The sequence below is a fragment of the Antrostomus carolinensis genome, unplaced genomic scaffold (assembly GCF_000700745.2).
Source record: "Antrostomus carolinensis isolate BGI_N321 unplaced genomic scaffold, ASM70074v2 scaffold53527, whole genome shotgun sequence".
NCBI classification, from domain to species: Eukaryota; Metazoa; Chordata; class Aves; order Caprimulgiformes; family Caprimulgidae; genus Antrostomus; species Antrostomus carolinensis.
The window spans coordinates 12,351-24,619 of record NW_010329117.1 but is presented as its reverse complement, the minus strand read 5'-3'; the positions used below and the strand labels follow the sequence as shown (position 1 = coordinate 24,619).

At 44.5% G+C, this 12,269-nt stretch overlaps 1 protein-coding gene across 1 annotated transcript; it reads left to right on the top strand.

The window, feature by feature from the left end:
- Positions 1-525: 525 nt before the first annotated feature.
- Positions 526-11,442, top strand: LOC104528421 (protein shisa-6). Its single transcript, XM_010172423.1, has 3 exons — positions 526-594; positions 2,178-2,298; positions 10,892-11,442. Exons 1-3 carry the CDS (start codon positions 526-528, stop codon positions 11,440-11,442), a joined length of 741 nt encoding a protein of 246 aa, XP_010170725.1.
- Positions 11,443-12,269: the final 827 nt, after the last annotated feature.

Sequence of the window (12,269 nt, the reverse complement as noted above, 5' to 3'; positions counted from 1 at the left end):
CTGTTGTGATTTGTTCTGCAGGAAGCTTCATTGTGAGGAAGTTCATGGAGCAGCTGAGTGCACGGAATCAGAAGGGCAGGAAGGAGCAAGTGTTGGGCCTGTTGACGTGACAGTTGTAATTCAAGTACCTAAACATGGGTGGCATCAGATCTCTGATAGGTCCTGCATCACTCATTTCAGCCCTCTGTGGGCATCTTAGATACCACGGCATAGCCCAAATGGTTCAGATGCCTCTGAGTTGAGCGTTGGACATGTAACACTGCTGAGAGCTGCAGAGGAATGCTCTGACCTAGCTGGCTCTGGGAAATCATGAGCAGCTTTGTGCCAGAAGACAAGGCTGTCTCAGCCTGTATTTGACTGAGAAATGTGAGTGTAATGTGAAGGACATGTGACAGAGTGTTTAAAATATCTGGAGGAAATCACAGTGGGAGAAAAGTTACAGAGGCAGCCCTGCAACCCTGTATCTACGTGTGGGACCTGTTAGGTCCATTTCTAGGCAACAGAGAGCACCAAGGACGTAGTGCAATGAGAGCACTCAGAGAGGAGGAAGATGTTCTGCTGTCTAATGCAAGCAGGACTCCACGCAGGAGAAAGGCAGCAGGGAAGGAAGGAGATGACCTGACTCCTGCAATTTTTTTTTAGCAGGAAACAGTTCAATTTGTGACTCTAGAAAAATGTCTTCTGAAATATCTGTACTCTACTTGGGTGGATTTTGTTTTAAATTTTGGTAGGAGATGAGGGAAGTCAGCAAATGTTTGTGTGCTGCACAAAGCCAACACATTTGTCAAGGTGAAATTCCCCCGTCGTTCAATCACTTTTGGGCAGAAGCTGTGTTTTAGTCTCAACCAGTCCACAGTTCAGAGGAGGTAAATGGGTCTTGAGGCATGTGAGTGTGTATTGAGCACATGTTGCATTGCTCTTCATGACCACACTTTAGAAGAGTGCACAACAAGAATGTGTGAACCCAAAACTCGGGCATTCTGTGACTCCTCAGCTGTATCAGAGAACTTAACCCTCTGATTTCATTTTCAGACCACAACTTAAGTGGCTACCTCCTTGGCCTTTTGATCCAGCTAATTCAATCCCATCACTGCTGCAAGATCCCACAGAACCCACTGTAGTCTGTTGTAGCTTTGCTTCCAGTAATTGAAGCTTTTGCTATTTTTAATATTCTTAGCTCTGGCTATTTTAACATCTGAACACCTGGGAGTTATAAATACAATTCAACATGTCCCTATCCTTTGGCTGAGCTGATGAAAGGTCATTCTCCACCCACCTTGCAGCAAAAGACCATGATTTCAATACCAAACAAACTCAGCAGATTGTCTGGACTTGACTTTTAAGTTGCTAATCTTTATTGACAGTGCCCTCAGCATCAGCATCCTGACAGTGGTCTTTTTGACACTGGCTGGAGACTCCATTAGTGACCAACAAAATGAAAATAATTAGAAGAGTGAATTAGAAGAGTGAATCACTCCACTCCTCAGTGATTGCACCTCCTTTCCTGCTTCAGGAACCTCTCCAAACCTTGCCTTGTCTTCTGTCTGCACCCCGATGTGCACCCCACAGCTCCACTTCACACTTTCCTGTGTGCAGGGGAAGCATGATCATCTTTAGAGCCCATCAGAACCCCTGGGGCCATGGAAAAGCTTTGCCTTGGAGCCTCCAGGTTCAGAGCATTAATCAGAAACCTGGCACGATGAGAGAGCAGTTTGATTATAAGCCTCAGTTAAAATAACCCTACAGACTCATTCCTATGCCTTTGAGGGTGTGGAAAGCACAGATTGCTGGGGTGAAGGTAGATGATGCTGCCTGAACTCATGCAGGTTGTGGTGGGTCAGTCCACATCACTGTGACACAGCCCTCCACAGTAAGTGAGTGACTCACAGTCCCACTGCGAGGAGGACTGGTTGGTCCATACGCTTTCAAGGCAGCAGTTTGCTTCTCTCCTTAATCACTGTGGACAAGGAAACAACTCCACAGGATCCATTTTTCACCAATCTGCTGATGCCAGTTTGAATTATGTCCAACAGCCTGTCACTGAGGCTGGCTCAGTTACAGTTCTTCTCCCTGCTGGAGTTTGTGGGAATGGTTTGCCTCTCTCAACTTGTTTTGGTGCACGCTGTGGACATGCCTTTCTCTGTTGTTTTTTTGTTTTGTTTTTTTTTCCAGACAAGCCACGAGTGAACAACATCCTTACTTCTGCCACCGAACCCTATGACCTGTCTTTCTCCCGGTCCTTCCAGAACCTCTCTCACCTCCCACCATCTTACGAGTCTGCTGTCAAGACAAACCCAAGTAAATATTCTTCTCTGAAGAGACTAAGTAGGTGTCAGCTCATTTCATTTCCTTTGTATCTCATTGGCTTGTAAGCTGTAGTGAGCACAATGTTAAGGCAATAATCTTCTCTCTGTTGTTGTACTGCCCAAGTTGGCATCTCCGGTAATGATTCTTTTGGCTGTCACTTCCCATCAAGGAAGAGTACAGAGAAAGAGTCACTTCATTACTGTGAGAGCACACGTGGTTATTTGCTTACTGACCTCCTTGCTGTGCTGCCTCCCACTTCTCCGCCTCATATCTGCTCCTGCCAGAGTCCTCTGAGAATCCTTTTTCTTTCTGCTGGAGTCAAGATGAGCCAAGCTGGCTGCCTCAGATCAGCTGAGCTCACTTCAGCGTACCCAGCACAGATATCTCACAATCCATGGGGGTAGCTGGAACCAGATGACAAACTCAAGCCAACAGAAAACTGATGAAATGGTTGGGAACATTTATTTCAGTGGGGGCACACTGGCTTTGAGCAGTGCTGCAATCTGCCGTGTTCCGTGGTGTATGTGTCCAGATCCTGGCCTGTGCTGTACACTGACCCATGGTGTGTCTCTGATATTTCAGCACGTTGCTCACTGCCCTGTTCACACCAGTTAGGATCTGTTCTTTCTCGCTGTTTTAATGTATTGCATTGTTCCCCCAACTTTCCCATAATGCTCCAGCCCACCACCTTTACTGATGGCAAACTCTTCAGCTTTGGTGAGATTATGAAATAAGTTATATTTATTCAGGCAAGTGCTCTCTCCAGGCTCAGACACTAGGTTTATAGTATGCTTTCATGAACATTTTCTGGATGCAGCCATGTATTCACACTGTCTAATTTAGAGAAATAACTTAGGTGTTTATACTTGCAATGGCTTCATTGAAGGCAGATGAGGAGGAGGAGCAGATCCTACTTCCTTAGTCTATATAAAATCTGCATTCACAATTTATCCAGCTAAGTGAGACACACAAAATTAAGTGTCAGGGAAGCCTTTGAACTGTCCATAACAAATCTCAGTGTGGAAGATTTTCCAGAAAAGAAAATTGAATGGAAATATAGCACAGAAAAATCTCAGCCCACTCCTTGGCGCTTCCATGTGAGACTTATGTACATGTTTAACATTAAGGCAAATACACGATGCTTTTAAAAGCAAGTATGTGCTTAACTGTGTTGGAGAAGAGCAGTGAGGTATTTTGTGATTGTAACCTACCACCTTCCCTGTTCAGTGTGCCACATGCACAATTCTGCCTCTGTGATGAGCTTTGCTCCCTGGTAATACTTGTATCTCACACTCTCAACCATAAGTATTTTTCCTTCTCTGCATCCTGGTGATGAGCTGTCCATGTTCTTTAGCAGCTGGGATGGTTTTGATATCTGACTTTGGAAAACCCTTGAAATCACGGGATTATAACATTACTGCTTCAAAATGTCCCCATTTTGAGGCGATGATTTGTTTTTGGTTTCACAGCTGAAATGACAATTTCTCAGCACATAAAATATACCTCCTTGATAGCCCCAAAACCGACTGTTTAATTTGTAATTGATTTGTAGTTTCTGGGATTACCTGGTACTGTACCTGAATCACTTCCTACTCAGATTCTGGGAGATGTCTGTCCTGGCATCACTGAGAACAGGTTAGAGGAGTGCTCACCGGGAATGCCAACAACGGCTCCTTCTGTTGTGATGCAGGGGATGGACGAGACCTTCTCCAGCCTGTGCTTCGTCATTGCTTTACATATTGTGCACAGACGCTCAGTGAAATCTCCTTAAGCTCTATGTTAAAGTTATTGATGTATCTCAGAGAAACATTAAAAAAACCACAAACTAATATTAACTGAAACTCTCACACCTTCCACAGCCAACATCTGGAAATGCATGTCACATTCGAACATCTCGTCTACTTACTCCCACAATGCTCACCTGATTCACACTGTATAAATTCACTCATGCCAGGTGCTGCCAGCCGTGCACTAAGCAATAACTTACTAAGTGGTGTCTTAGTAGTCTGACCCATCAATGCTGAAAATTTTGCTCAGCATTTGAAGAAACAATAGATTCCTACCTGTCTACCCTGCCCCTCAGTAGATCACAGCAGAAGGGACTAAGTATTGAATTCTAGCACTGCATTTCCTAGATATTTGTCTAAAATGACAAAAATAAGCTTGTGCTAAGATGCCAAGCTTAAAAGTCCTCAAGAATATGCTAAGCATAGGCAGTGTCCCTCTCTTGAGCTTTTCCTGACCCTCTGGACATTTAGTATCCTTTTCCCCATTTAGAGGATACCTGGCAGTCAACCTGACTCTGAGAACATGAGCGTTAGTCTTTGGCCATTGGCTAGAGTGGGGTTCATTCACCCCCTTATCTTCTCAGCAGCATCAGCCCTAGAAGGCAATCCTTGCAGACTGCAATGAAAGTATCAGCTATTTACCTGTCAATGGCACATCTAGATATAGCTCAGTCATCTTTGCAAGGCACCAACCCATCCTCTTGCAAAGAACCTGACAAATGCTAAAGCAACTGCCTCACGCTATACATTTAAGTAACTAAATAAGCAGTTTCAGGTCTAAAAGTGCTGAGCACTCCACACTCCCACTGAGCTTGCATATATTCAGCACCTTTAGAATCACTGAATCACTTTCTTATAGCTGGTCTTCTCTGGAGCCAAAGGAAAATAGTCACCCTGCTCCTAGACCTTCCCTTGTAAAATGCCAGCAACATCATTTTCTTATGACGTATGAAGGAGCTAAAGGCAACACAAAATCCAGAAAAAGTAATATCTAAATGCTGGGCTTTGCAAATTAATTATTGAGGGCTTATTTTTCATATTTAAACTTATTTATTTTTAATGAACTTCCTGCCATGGTTAAAAAAAATGAATGTTGTGAAGAGCTCATTAACAAACATAATATTTCTATTTGAGTAAAACAACAGGTATCAGATACTTTTTTAATCTGTTTCAGCTCTTTTTCTGGGTTTCTTCAGGCTTGCCAGACATCTAAAGGTCACTTATTTTCCCACAGTTAGAAGAGACAAATAGTGAAAGACAGTTTCTCCCTAAGAATATCTGAATCGAAATATCAAGGCACATCCAGGAAGAAAGAATATTTAGTATCTCCTTGCCAGAGATGAGGAGACAGAGCTCAGCAAGGGTGTGCTCAGATCCACCTCACACTACTTTAGCCATCCAACAATCAGGCATCTCATCTCTTTGTTTGATGCATGTAACAAGTGGCCAGTCACCTCCATGTTAATAGAAACCCTTTGAAGGTCCCAGTCTCTCACTGACACCTGAGTTGCTCTGGCAAGCTACCTAGCTCTTCAATGGATAACAAGCTTAATTTTGATGTCTAGAGTTTAATGAAGTACATCTCACTTTAGGAAACTCATCTAAGTGATCCGTGCAACAAGGAAGAGATGAGCTATACCTGCTGTCTGGACCTCTGCCTCCCTGGGGAATGTGCCTGCCTTGGGCACAGGAGCTCCTCACTGCTGGATTTGCAGGGAGGCACTCACCTCTGCTGGCGTTTGATTGAGAAAGCAGCACCATGGCTTCTTCTCCTTCCAGAGCAAGGTCTTGAAGACATCCAGACCTTTTATGGAGCAGTAGGAAACAGGTTGCTGACTGCACAGAAGCCAGCCAGAACCAGGTCCCATGCAAGCAGTGAGCTTTCTGCTTCCATGGCTGTTTACCTGCCCAGCTCTTACTTCAGGGCACAGACAACAGGAAACCCATATGGGTTTTCTGCCTGTGAGGCCAGGTAGGAAGATCTCTGAGGGGCAGGTTACCATCTCGGTGGGAAGCCCTATGCCAGCTTGGCCCCAGTAGCCCTGGCAGGCTGGTGCATGGGAAGAGCACTGGTGGGTGGGTGTGGGAACATGCAGCTGAGCAAGAGCAGCCGTATGAATTCTGTCCTGCCCAGTGCTCCAGGGAATTGCTGTTTCCAGGTAAGTGGGAAGGATCAATCAAGAAGGAAGCTAATATTTTCAGGCATATTAAACCACTTGGTATTGGCTAAAGAACCCTCACAAATGACTAGGCAGCTTGAAAATATTAAATCCAATTGAAACAGAAGAGACAAACCCAAGGAGGAAATACTGTAGAACTGCAGAGAAAGAAAAGCAAAGAAATTAGCTCAAAGAAAAGCAAAGTAATTACTATAATGGTCTTGCATACAGACATATGTACACATATTTTAACCATGGGAAGAAAAAAATATCCTTGATTCTTCACTTTCTCTTCCCAGAACACCACAAATGTACCTCGTTTCTCTTAATAACAGTGTCAGGGGAGCTGTGCTCTGCCTTTCTGCCATGGCATCTTAGACATGCTGAGGTGAGATCTGTGAGAAAGAGCACTCATTTGGGGCTCTCCCTCTAAATGGGAGGGGAAAAAAAGCTACCTGAGAGCAAATAATCTTTTCCTAAAGCCAAGTCAGATAAACACTCAAGTTTGGTGAGACCGGCTCTGGTCAATGTTCCATAAACTGCCAAAGTAGGAAAGAAAGAGGGGGAAATAAAAAAATAACCCAATGAAAAAAAAAAAAGCAGAAATTGAGCAGAAAATGTGATTTCCAGTGATTCCACTTCCACAGGTTTGAAAAAGATTAGTGAAGCCTTAGAAGAAAGACCAGTATGAGACTGGCTTAAAAAAATGAAAATGTTGTCAATCAATAGGCCAGTGATTTCTTTCTGTCTGCTCATCAATTATGGCCTTTCGGAATCCACTTAGGACACATTTTTTAATTTTTAAGCACATCCATGAGGGAGAAATCTATTTGATTGTCATTTGATTTGGGCTAAAATTACAAATGTCAGTTTTCATGTGAGTGTCAACAGACAGATAAGGCGTAGCAGTATCAGAGCCTCACTATCCCAGTGGACTTGCTGGTGCAATGAGGATGAGGTGAATCAGACTGGATGGTTCAGGTCCTGGAGTCATTTTGATCTGAGTAAACTATGCAACCAGATGTCCACAGTTCCCACCTCCACTGACTGGGTGCAGCACCTGGTGCCTCCAACTCAAAAGCCTGGGGCTGTGTTTGTCTCCTTGCTTTCGCCGAGTGCAGAAATGCTGCGGTTACAGCTTCTCCCTCAGCATGAAGGCACGTGTGTGATAGAGCACATGCGGCCTCTCATCGAGCTACTTTCTCCATGACTGGTTAAGCAGTGCTCATGAACTGACACTTTCTTTCAGAGGCAACAGCCTGTTAAATGTCTGTCTGGTGTCTGCTTAAACCAACGTGTTGTTCATGGGAAACTGCCGTTCCAGCTTTGATACCTTTGCGATGGAGATGAGAAGTTTGCCTACACCTGAAAATGTTCTTGGAATAACTGTGCCAACTTCTAAATGTCTCTCAGAACCACAGGAGGAGGCAGCCTGTGCGAGCTTAGAAACACCTTTGAAATGAAATCAGTTCCCTGAATGGTTTAGCCGCTGCCAACAAAAGGCCACGCAGACTTCTACACTGCTTACAGGGAAGGAGAAGATGTTTCTAATGCTCCTAATTGGCAAAACTTTTAAAGTGTAGCACGTTCTGCATTTTTAATCCAAATTAGCCAGGAACAACTTCAAACCACTTTTAATCTGCTGATTCTGCTGCCTCACTAGCAGACTCAGACCACTGTGAACCTCACATAAGCTGGTTTAGCTCCTGCTGGCAATTACCACAGCAAGGTGAGCATCCAAGCACATCTCCATTTGGGATGTTCTCTGCTTTAATTACATCTATTTAGAGTCACTTGGGCAAATCCAGTGGAAGTTCTCTCATCCAGAGCAGAGGCCAAGTGCCAGAGCAGTAATTGCTTAGCTCCCATTCTGCACCCAGCCTCAAGCATCGTTATCAAGCCTGTGCACAGAAAATGTGTGCAAGTCTATCTGCCGCCACATTATAGAATTAAAAATGTCTAAAATTACTCTGGCCATATGGAATTTTCCCAGGTCTTCTCAGACTTCCTAGAAGGTGATTTTAAAGACACAGGGGTTTGAGGCCAAGGGAGCTGCTATCTGACATTTGCAATGAGATCCTCTTCCAAAAAGGTTTTGATTACAAAAAAACCCCCCCCAAAAAAAAAAAAAAACCAAAACGACTCATTCCTACAATATATACTGTGGAGAGAAAATCCTGTCAGCAGCAAGCATGCCAGTAGAGCAGAGGCTATGAAGAAGAAGTTGACAGCAACAGCAGTGCCAACAGGCCGTGCATTTCAGCACACGTGTTCTCAGCTCATACCCTTTGGATGCTGGGACAGAGGGCTCAACCATCCTTCTCACAGACCCTCTGGGTTCCATGGACTGTGTGCAGGACCATGAGGAGCAGTGTCCAAGGGGCATTGAAAACAGCTCTGACTGTGTGGGAGAGGAGATGAGGAAATTAGTGAGTGAGATCATCCAGCACAGGATGCATACAGCACCCCAGGGTTTGGCTGAAGACCTTAAGGCACCAATGTGTAACTGTTGTCTTGTGAGCAAACTTCTGGGATGTTGTCAACACCAATCACATATCATAAGTCATTGACATTTCCTCCAAAGGATTCTGCTTCATTGGACAGCTGGCCAATTGTCTTCATTTCTCAGCCAATGTGGTGCTTTAAACCTGTAGAATTATTAGTTATTTTAGAGGAACTAGGAAATTTCCACACCATATTTACTAAGTCTGATGAATGCCTACAGAGACTCTAAGCATTGGAAGAGGGACCATCTACCTCACTTGCTTCATGATTGCCCAAACTGTCCTACAGCAGAGGACAGCTGTCCTACAGCTGTCCTACAGCTTTGTTCTTTTTGTCACTCAAACATCCTCAGAAAGTCCATGCATGTGAAATTTTCCTTTCCACCATCTGATACTTTCCCATCTTACATCACCTACTACTGAATAAAATACTGGAGCTGAGAAAATCAGTGGGGTTCCTCATTATTATCATTATCATATATCCTTATCATATTTCTTTTATAAGCAAAAGACTTTCCAAATTAATTTTATGATAGGTCCCAGAAGCTGGCAAGAACATATAGGAGATTATGTCTTTATCCATCAACACCTAGCTCAAGACTGGTAGGGAAAATGCTTACTGGGTCATGTGTGTGTGTTCCCAGCTCTGTAGTCTCCATGCCAGGCTGATCCCGTAAAGTTACTTTGCGAAAGACTTTGTTTCCTTTGTAAGGTGGAGAAATTTGTGTTATCTTTGCATGAGGAATCCCCTTCTTGCACACCGGTGGGTGTTGTGCTGTCTCCTCCAAGGAGATGATGGCTGCCTGCCAAGTGTCTGGGATGAGTCTCACTCTAAGTTCTTCTGAAGTGACTGATGAGCCAGAAAGGATGGGAGATGATTTTGGACACATCAAGAAAACATATCGGGCAAAGAAATGAGGAGGAAGGCTCATACAAATGATCAGTATTGAGCATTAAACATGCATTCATCCTCTGACTCATGGAGGCCAGTGCTGTGCTCTTCCACTCATGATGGTACACTTCTGGCAGGGGACTGATGTTCTGTGCTTTACACCTCTGCAGCCACATGTACATTATGACAGTTCACAAACTGCCTGGGCTTGAAGCCCAAGGGCTGCTAAACCTTCTTCCAGGTAGGTATTCTCAGTACCCCAATTTAAAGCATATGAACATCAAAGGAGTTTACAGAAAGTTTTTGTGTTTCTGTTGTTTTTTGGTTTTGGGTTTTTTTTCAGTCTGAAATAATTGTGGAGCTGATTCAAGTTGATTGAATCAGATCATTCCAGCTGCTGTAGGATTAAAGTGATATATCAGGGTATATTTGCAGCAGCCAACATCCTCTCTGAGTCTGAAGCATTAGTCTGAAAGCCAAAAAGGAGAGGGTGGGTATGTGTGTGTGTGCTGAGTTTCTTTGAAACCCAGACATCATTTAAGACACAGAAGAAGCAAACTGAGAAATAAACCTTCCATGAGATAAATTCTATGATAGCAATCAAGGCGCCTGAAAATATTGAAAATGAACCCGTAGGCAGTTGATTCAATGTCTCAGAGATAGCACCCCATGCCCACCAAACCTGCTGGGTGATCACATTTTCAAATATTCAAAAATAGTAATTAAAAATGTGATGAGGGCACTCACAGATTCCAGAACATATCCACATCTGAGGCCAGAAACAAGGTCTGAGTTTCCTCTAATGGGAACTCACCTGCCTCAGCTCACCTTCCATGTGCTTTCTTATAAGTGTATTTGTGAAGGTGACATTTAAGAATATCTCCATAACTCGCTTTTCATGTAAATCATGTGATGCCATGGTCTGGACTGGACAGTATGTGGAGTCTGTTGTGTCATGGTGTGAGAAGGTGCAATCCATTGCACAGGGATTTATACCTGTCTACATGCAGTTATAACTCTCTGTCTGCCCTAAGCCCATGGAGACACAACTCACACAGGGCTGGCATCTCTCTGACAGGCAGCACCAAGACATGGATGTCCATGCTCAGGTCTAGCTGCCAGTTGATTGTCCCTCAGGTCTTACCAGGAGGCTGCTCCAAGTCTGTGTGCTGTACACAGCCCCTTTTCACCCCAGGGGACAATGCTCTGACGTTTCTAATTGTTCCCTTTGCTTTCCCACAGCTGACAAAGAGGCTGATGAATACTACATGAGGAGGAGACACCTACCTGACCTGGCAGCCAGGGGCACACTCCCTATCAACGTCATCAAAATGTCTCAACAAACCAACCACAGGGACAGGCCTCGCCGTCCCATCAGGGCCATGTCCCAGGACAGAGTGCTGTCTCCTGAGAGGATCATGCCCGAGGAGTTTAGCCTGTCCTATGAACGGATCCTCTCAGATGAGCAGCTTCTGTCCGCAGAGCGCCTCCACTCCCAGGACCCCCTGCTCTCTCCGGAGCGGTCGGGGTACCCCGAGCAGTCTATGTCACGGGCATTGTCACACACAGACGTCTTTGTATCAACACCTGTCTTGGATCGCTACAGGATGACAAAAATGCACTCCCATCCTAGTGCCTCAAATAACTTGTACAATACCTTAGGTATGACCCCAACCTCTGCCAAGCGCCAGGCATTCGCCTCCCGACGGCACAACACGGTAGAACAACTGCATTATATCCCAGGACACCACCATCACTACCGCACAGCAAGCAAAACAGAGGTGACTGTTTGATATGACCTCGTGCATTGTAGATACTCATTAAGGACTGGGGTGGCCACAGCACCCCGTACTGCAGTGGCCTTGTAGGCCAAGATAACCTCTAATAACTCAGGTTATTAGAAAAGACTGAAAGACTGAAAGACTCTCTGACAGTCCCATCCACGTTGTTGTTTTTAAAGCCACCCCTTCATCGGTGACATAAGAAGAACCCAAGCAAGCAAACAGACCATAGTGAGGGATAACAGTGGAAATTTCCTGAAGTGCATCAGTTTCTGTCAAAAAAAGCCATGGTAGTAGATGGCTCCTTCCAAGGGCTCACCTGCATTATCTCATTGTTTTCATGAATTTAGGACTTTTCAGTTGCTACAGGTAGAAGCAGTCTCATGCAGTCCAAGACAGGGAGGAGGAAATGCAGCACCCCATCCTGGTGGGAAGGGGCCCTGTTCTCAGTCCTCATGCCAGCCTTCATGTTTGGCCTTTCTGTAGCAAGTAGAAAAGCTTCTGGCTGCTGGGTATCACCTCCAGACCACTTAATATCAGTCCCATACATCTGTTCTTCCTCACCCTTGAAACAAATTCAAGGGCAGACTTTCCATGGGGACTGGCAGACCTAGGGACAAGGATAGCCTGGCTGAGAAATAAAGTTTTAGTTTATATCAAATATACTCATAAGATAAAAATATACTAGTGCCTACAAATCGCCTGCTCTCTCAGTGTAGGAAGTAGTGGGGTTGATGTGTTAAATAAGCACAAATATGCTGAAATGCTTGTTAGACCCTTTCCTCCACTCATTCTAGTATCTTGGTGTCTCCAACATGTAAATAGGAAGGAGGAATAGG

Bases quoted from the DNA above. Each gene is read 5' to 3' on its own strand.
- LOC104528421 (XM_010172423.1), top strand. From the start codon at position 526: ATGAGAGCACTCAGAGAGGAGGAAGATGTTCTGCTGTCTAATGCAAGC. The intron at 595-2,177 runs GCAGCAGGGAAG...TTTCCAGACAAG, and splicing joins GGACTCCACGCAGGAGAAAG to CCACGAGTGAACAACATCCT. The intron at 2,299-10,891 runs GTAAATATTCTT...GCTTTCCCACAG, and splicing joins TGCTGTCAAGACAAACCCAA to CTGACAAAGAGGCTGATGAA.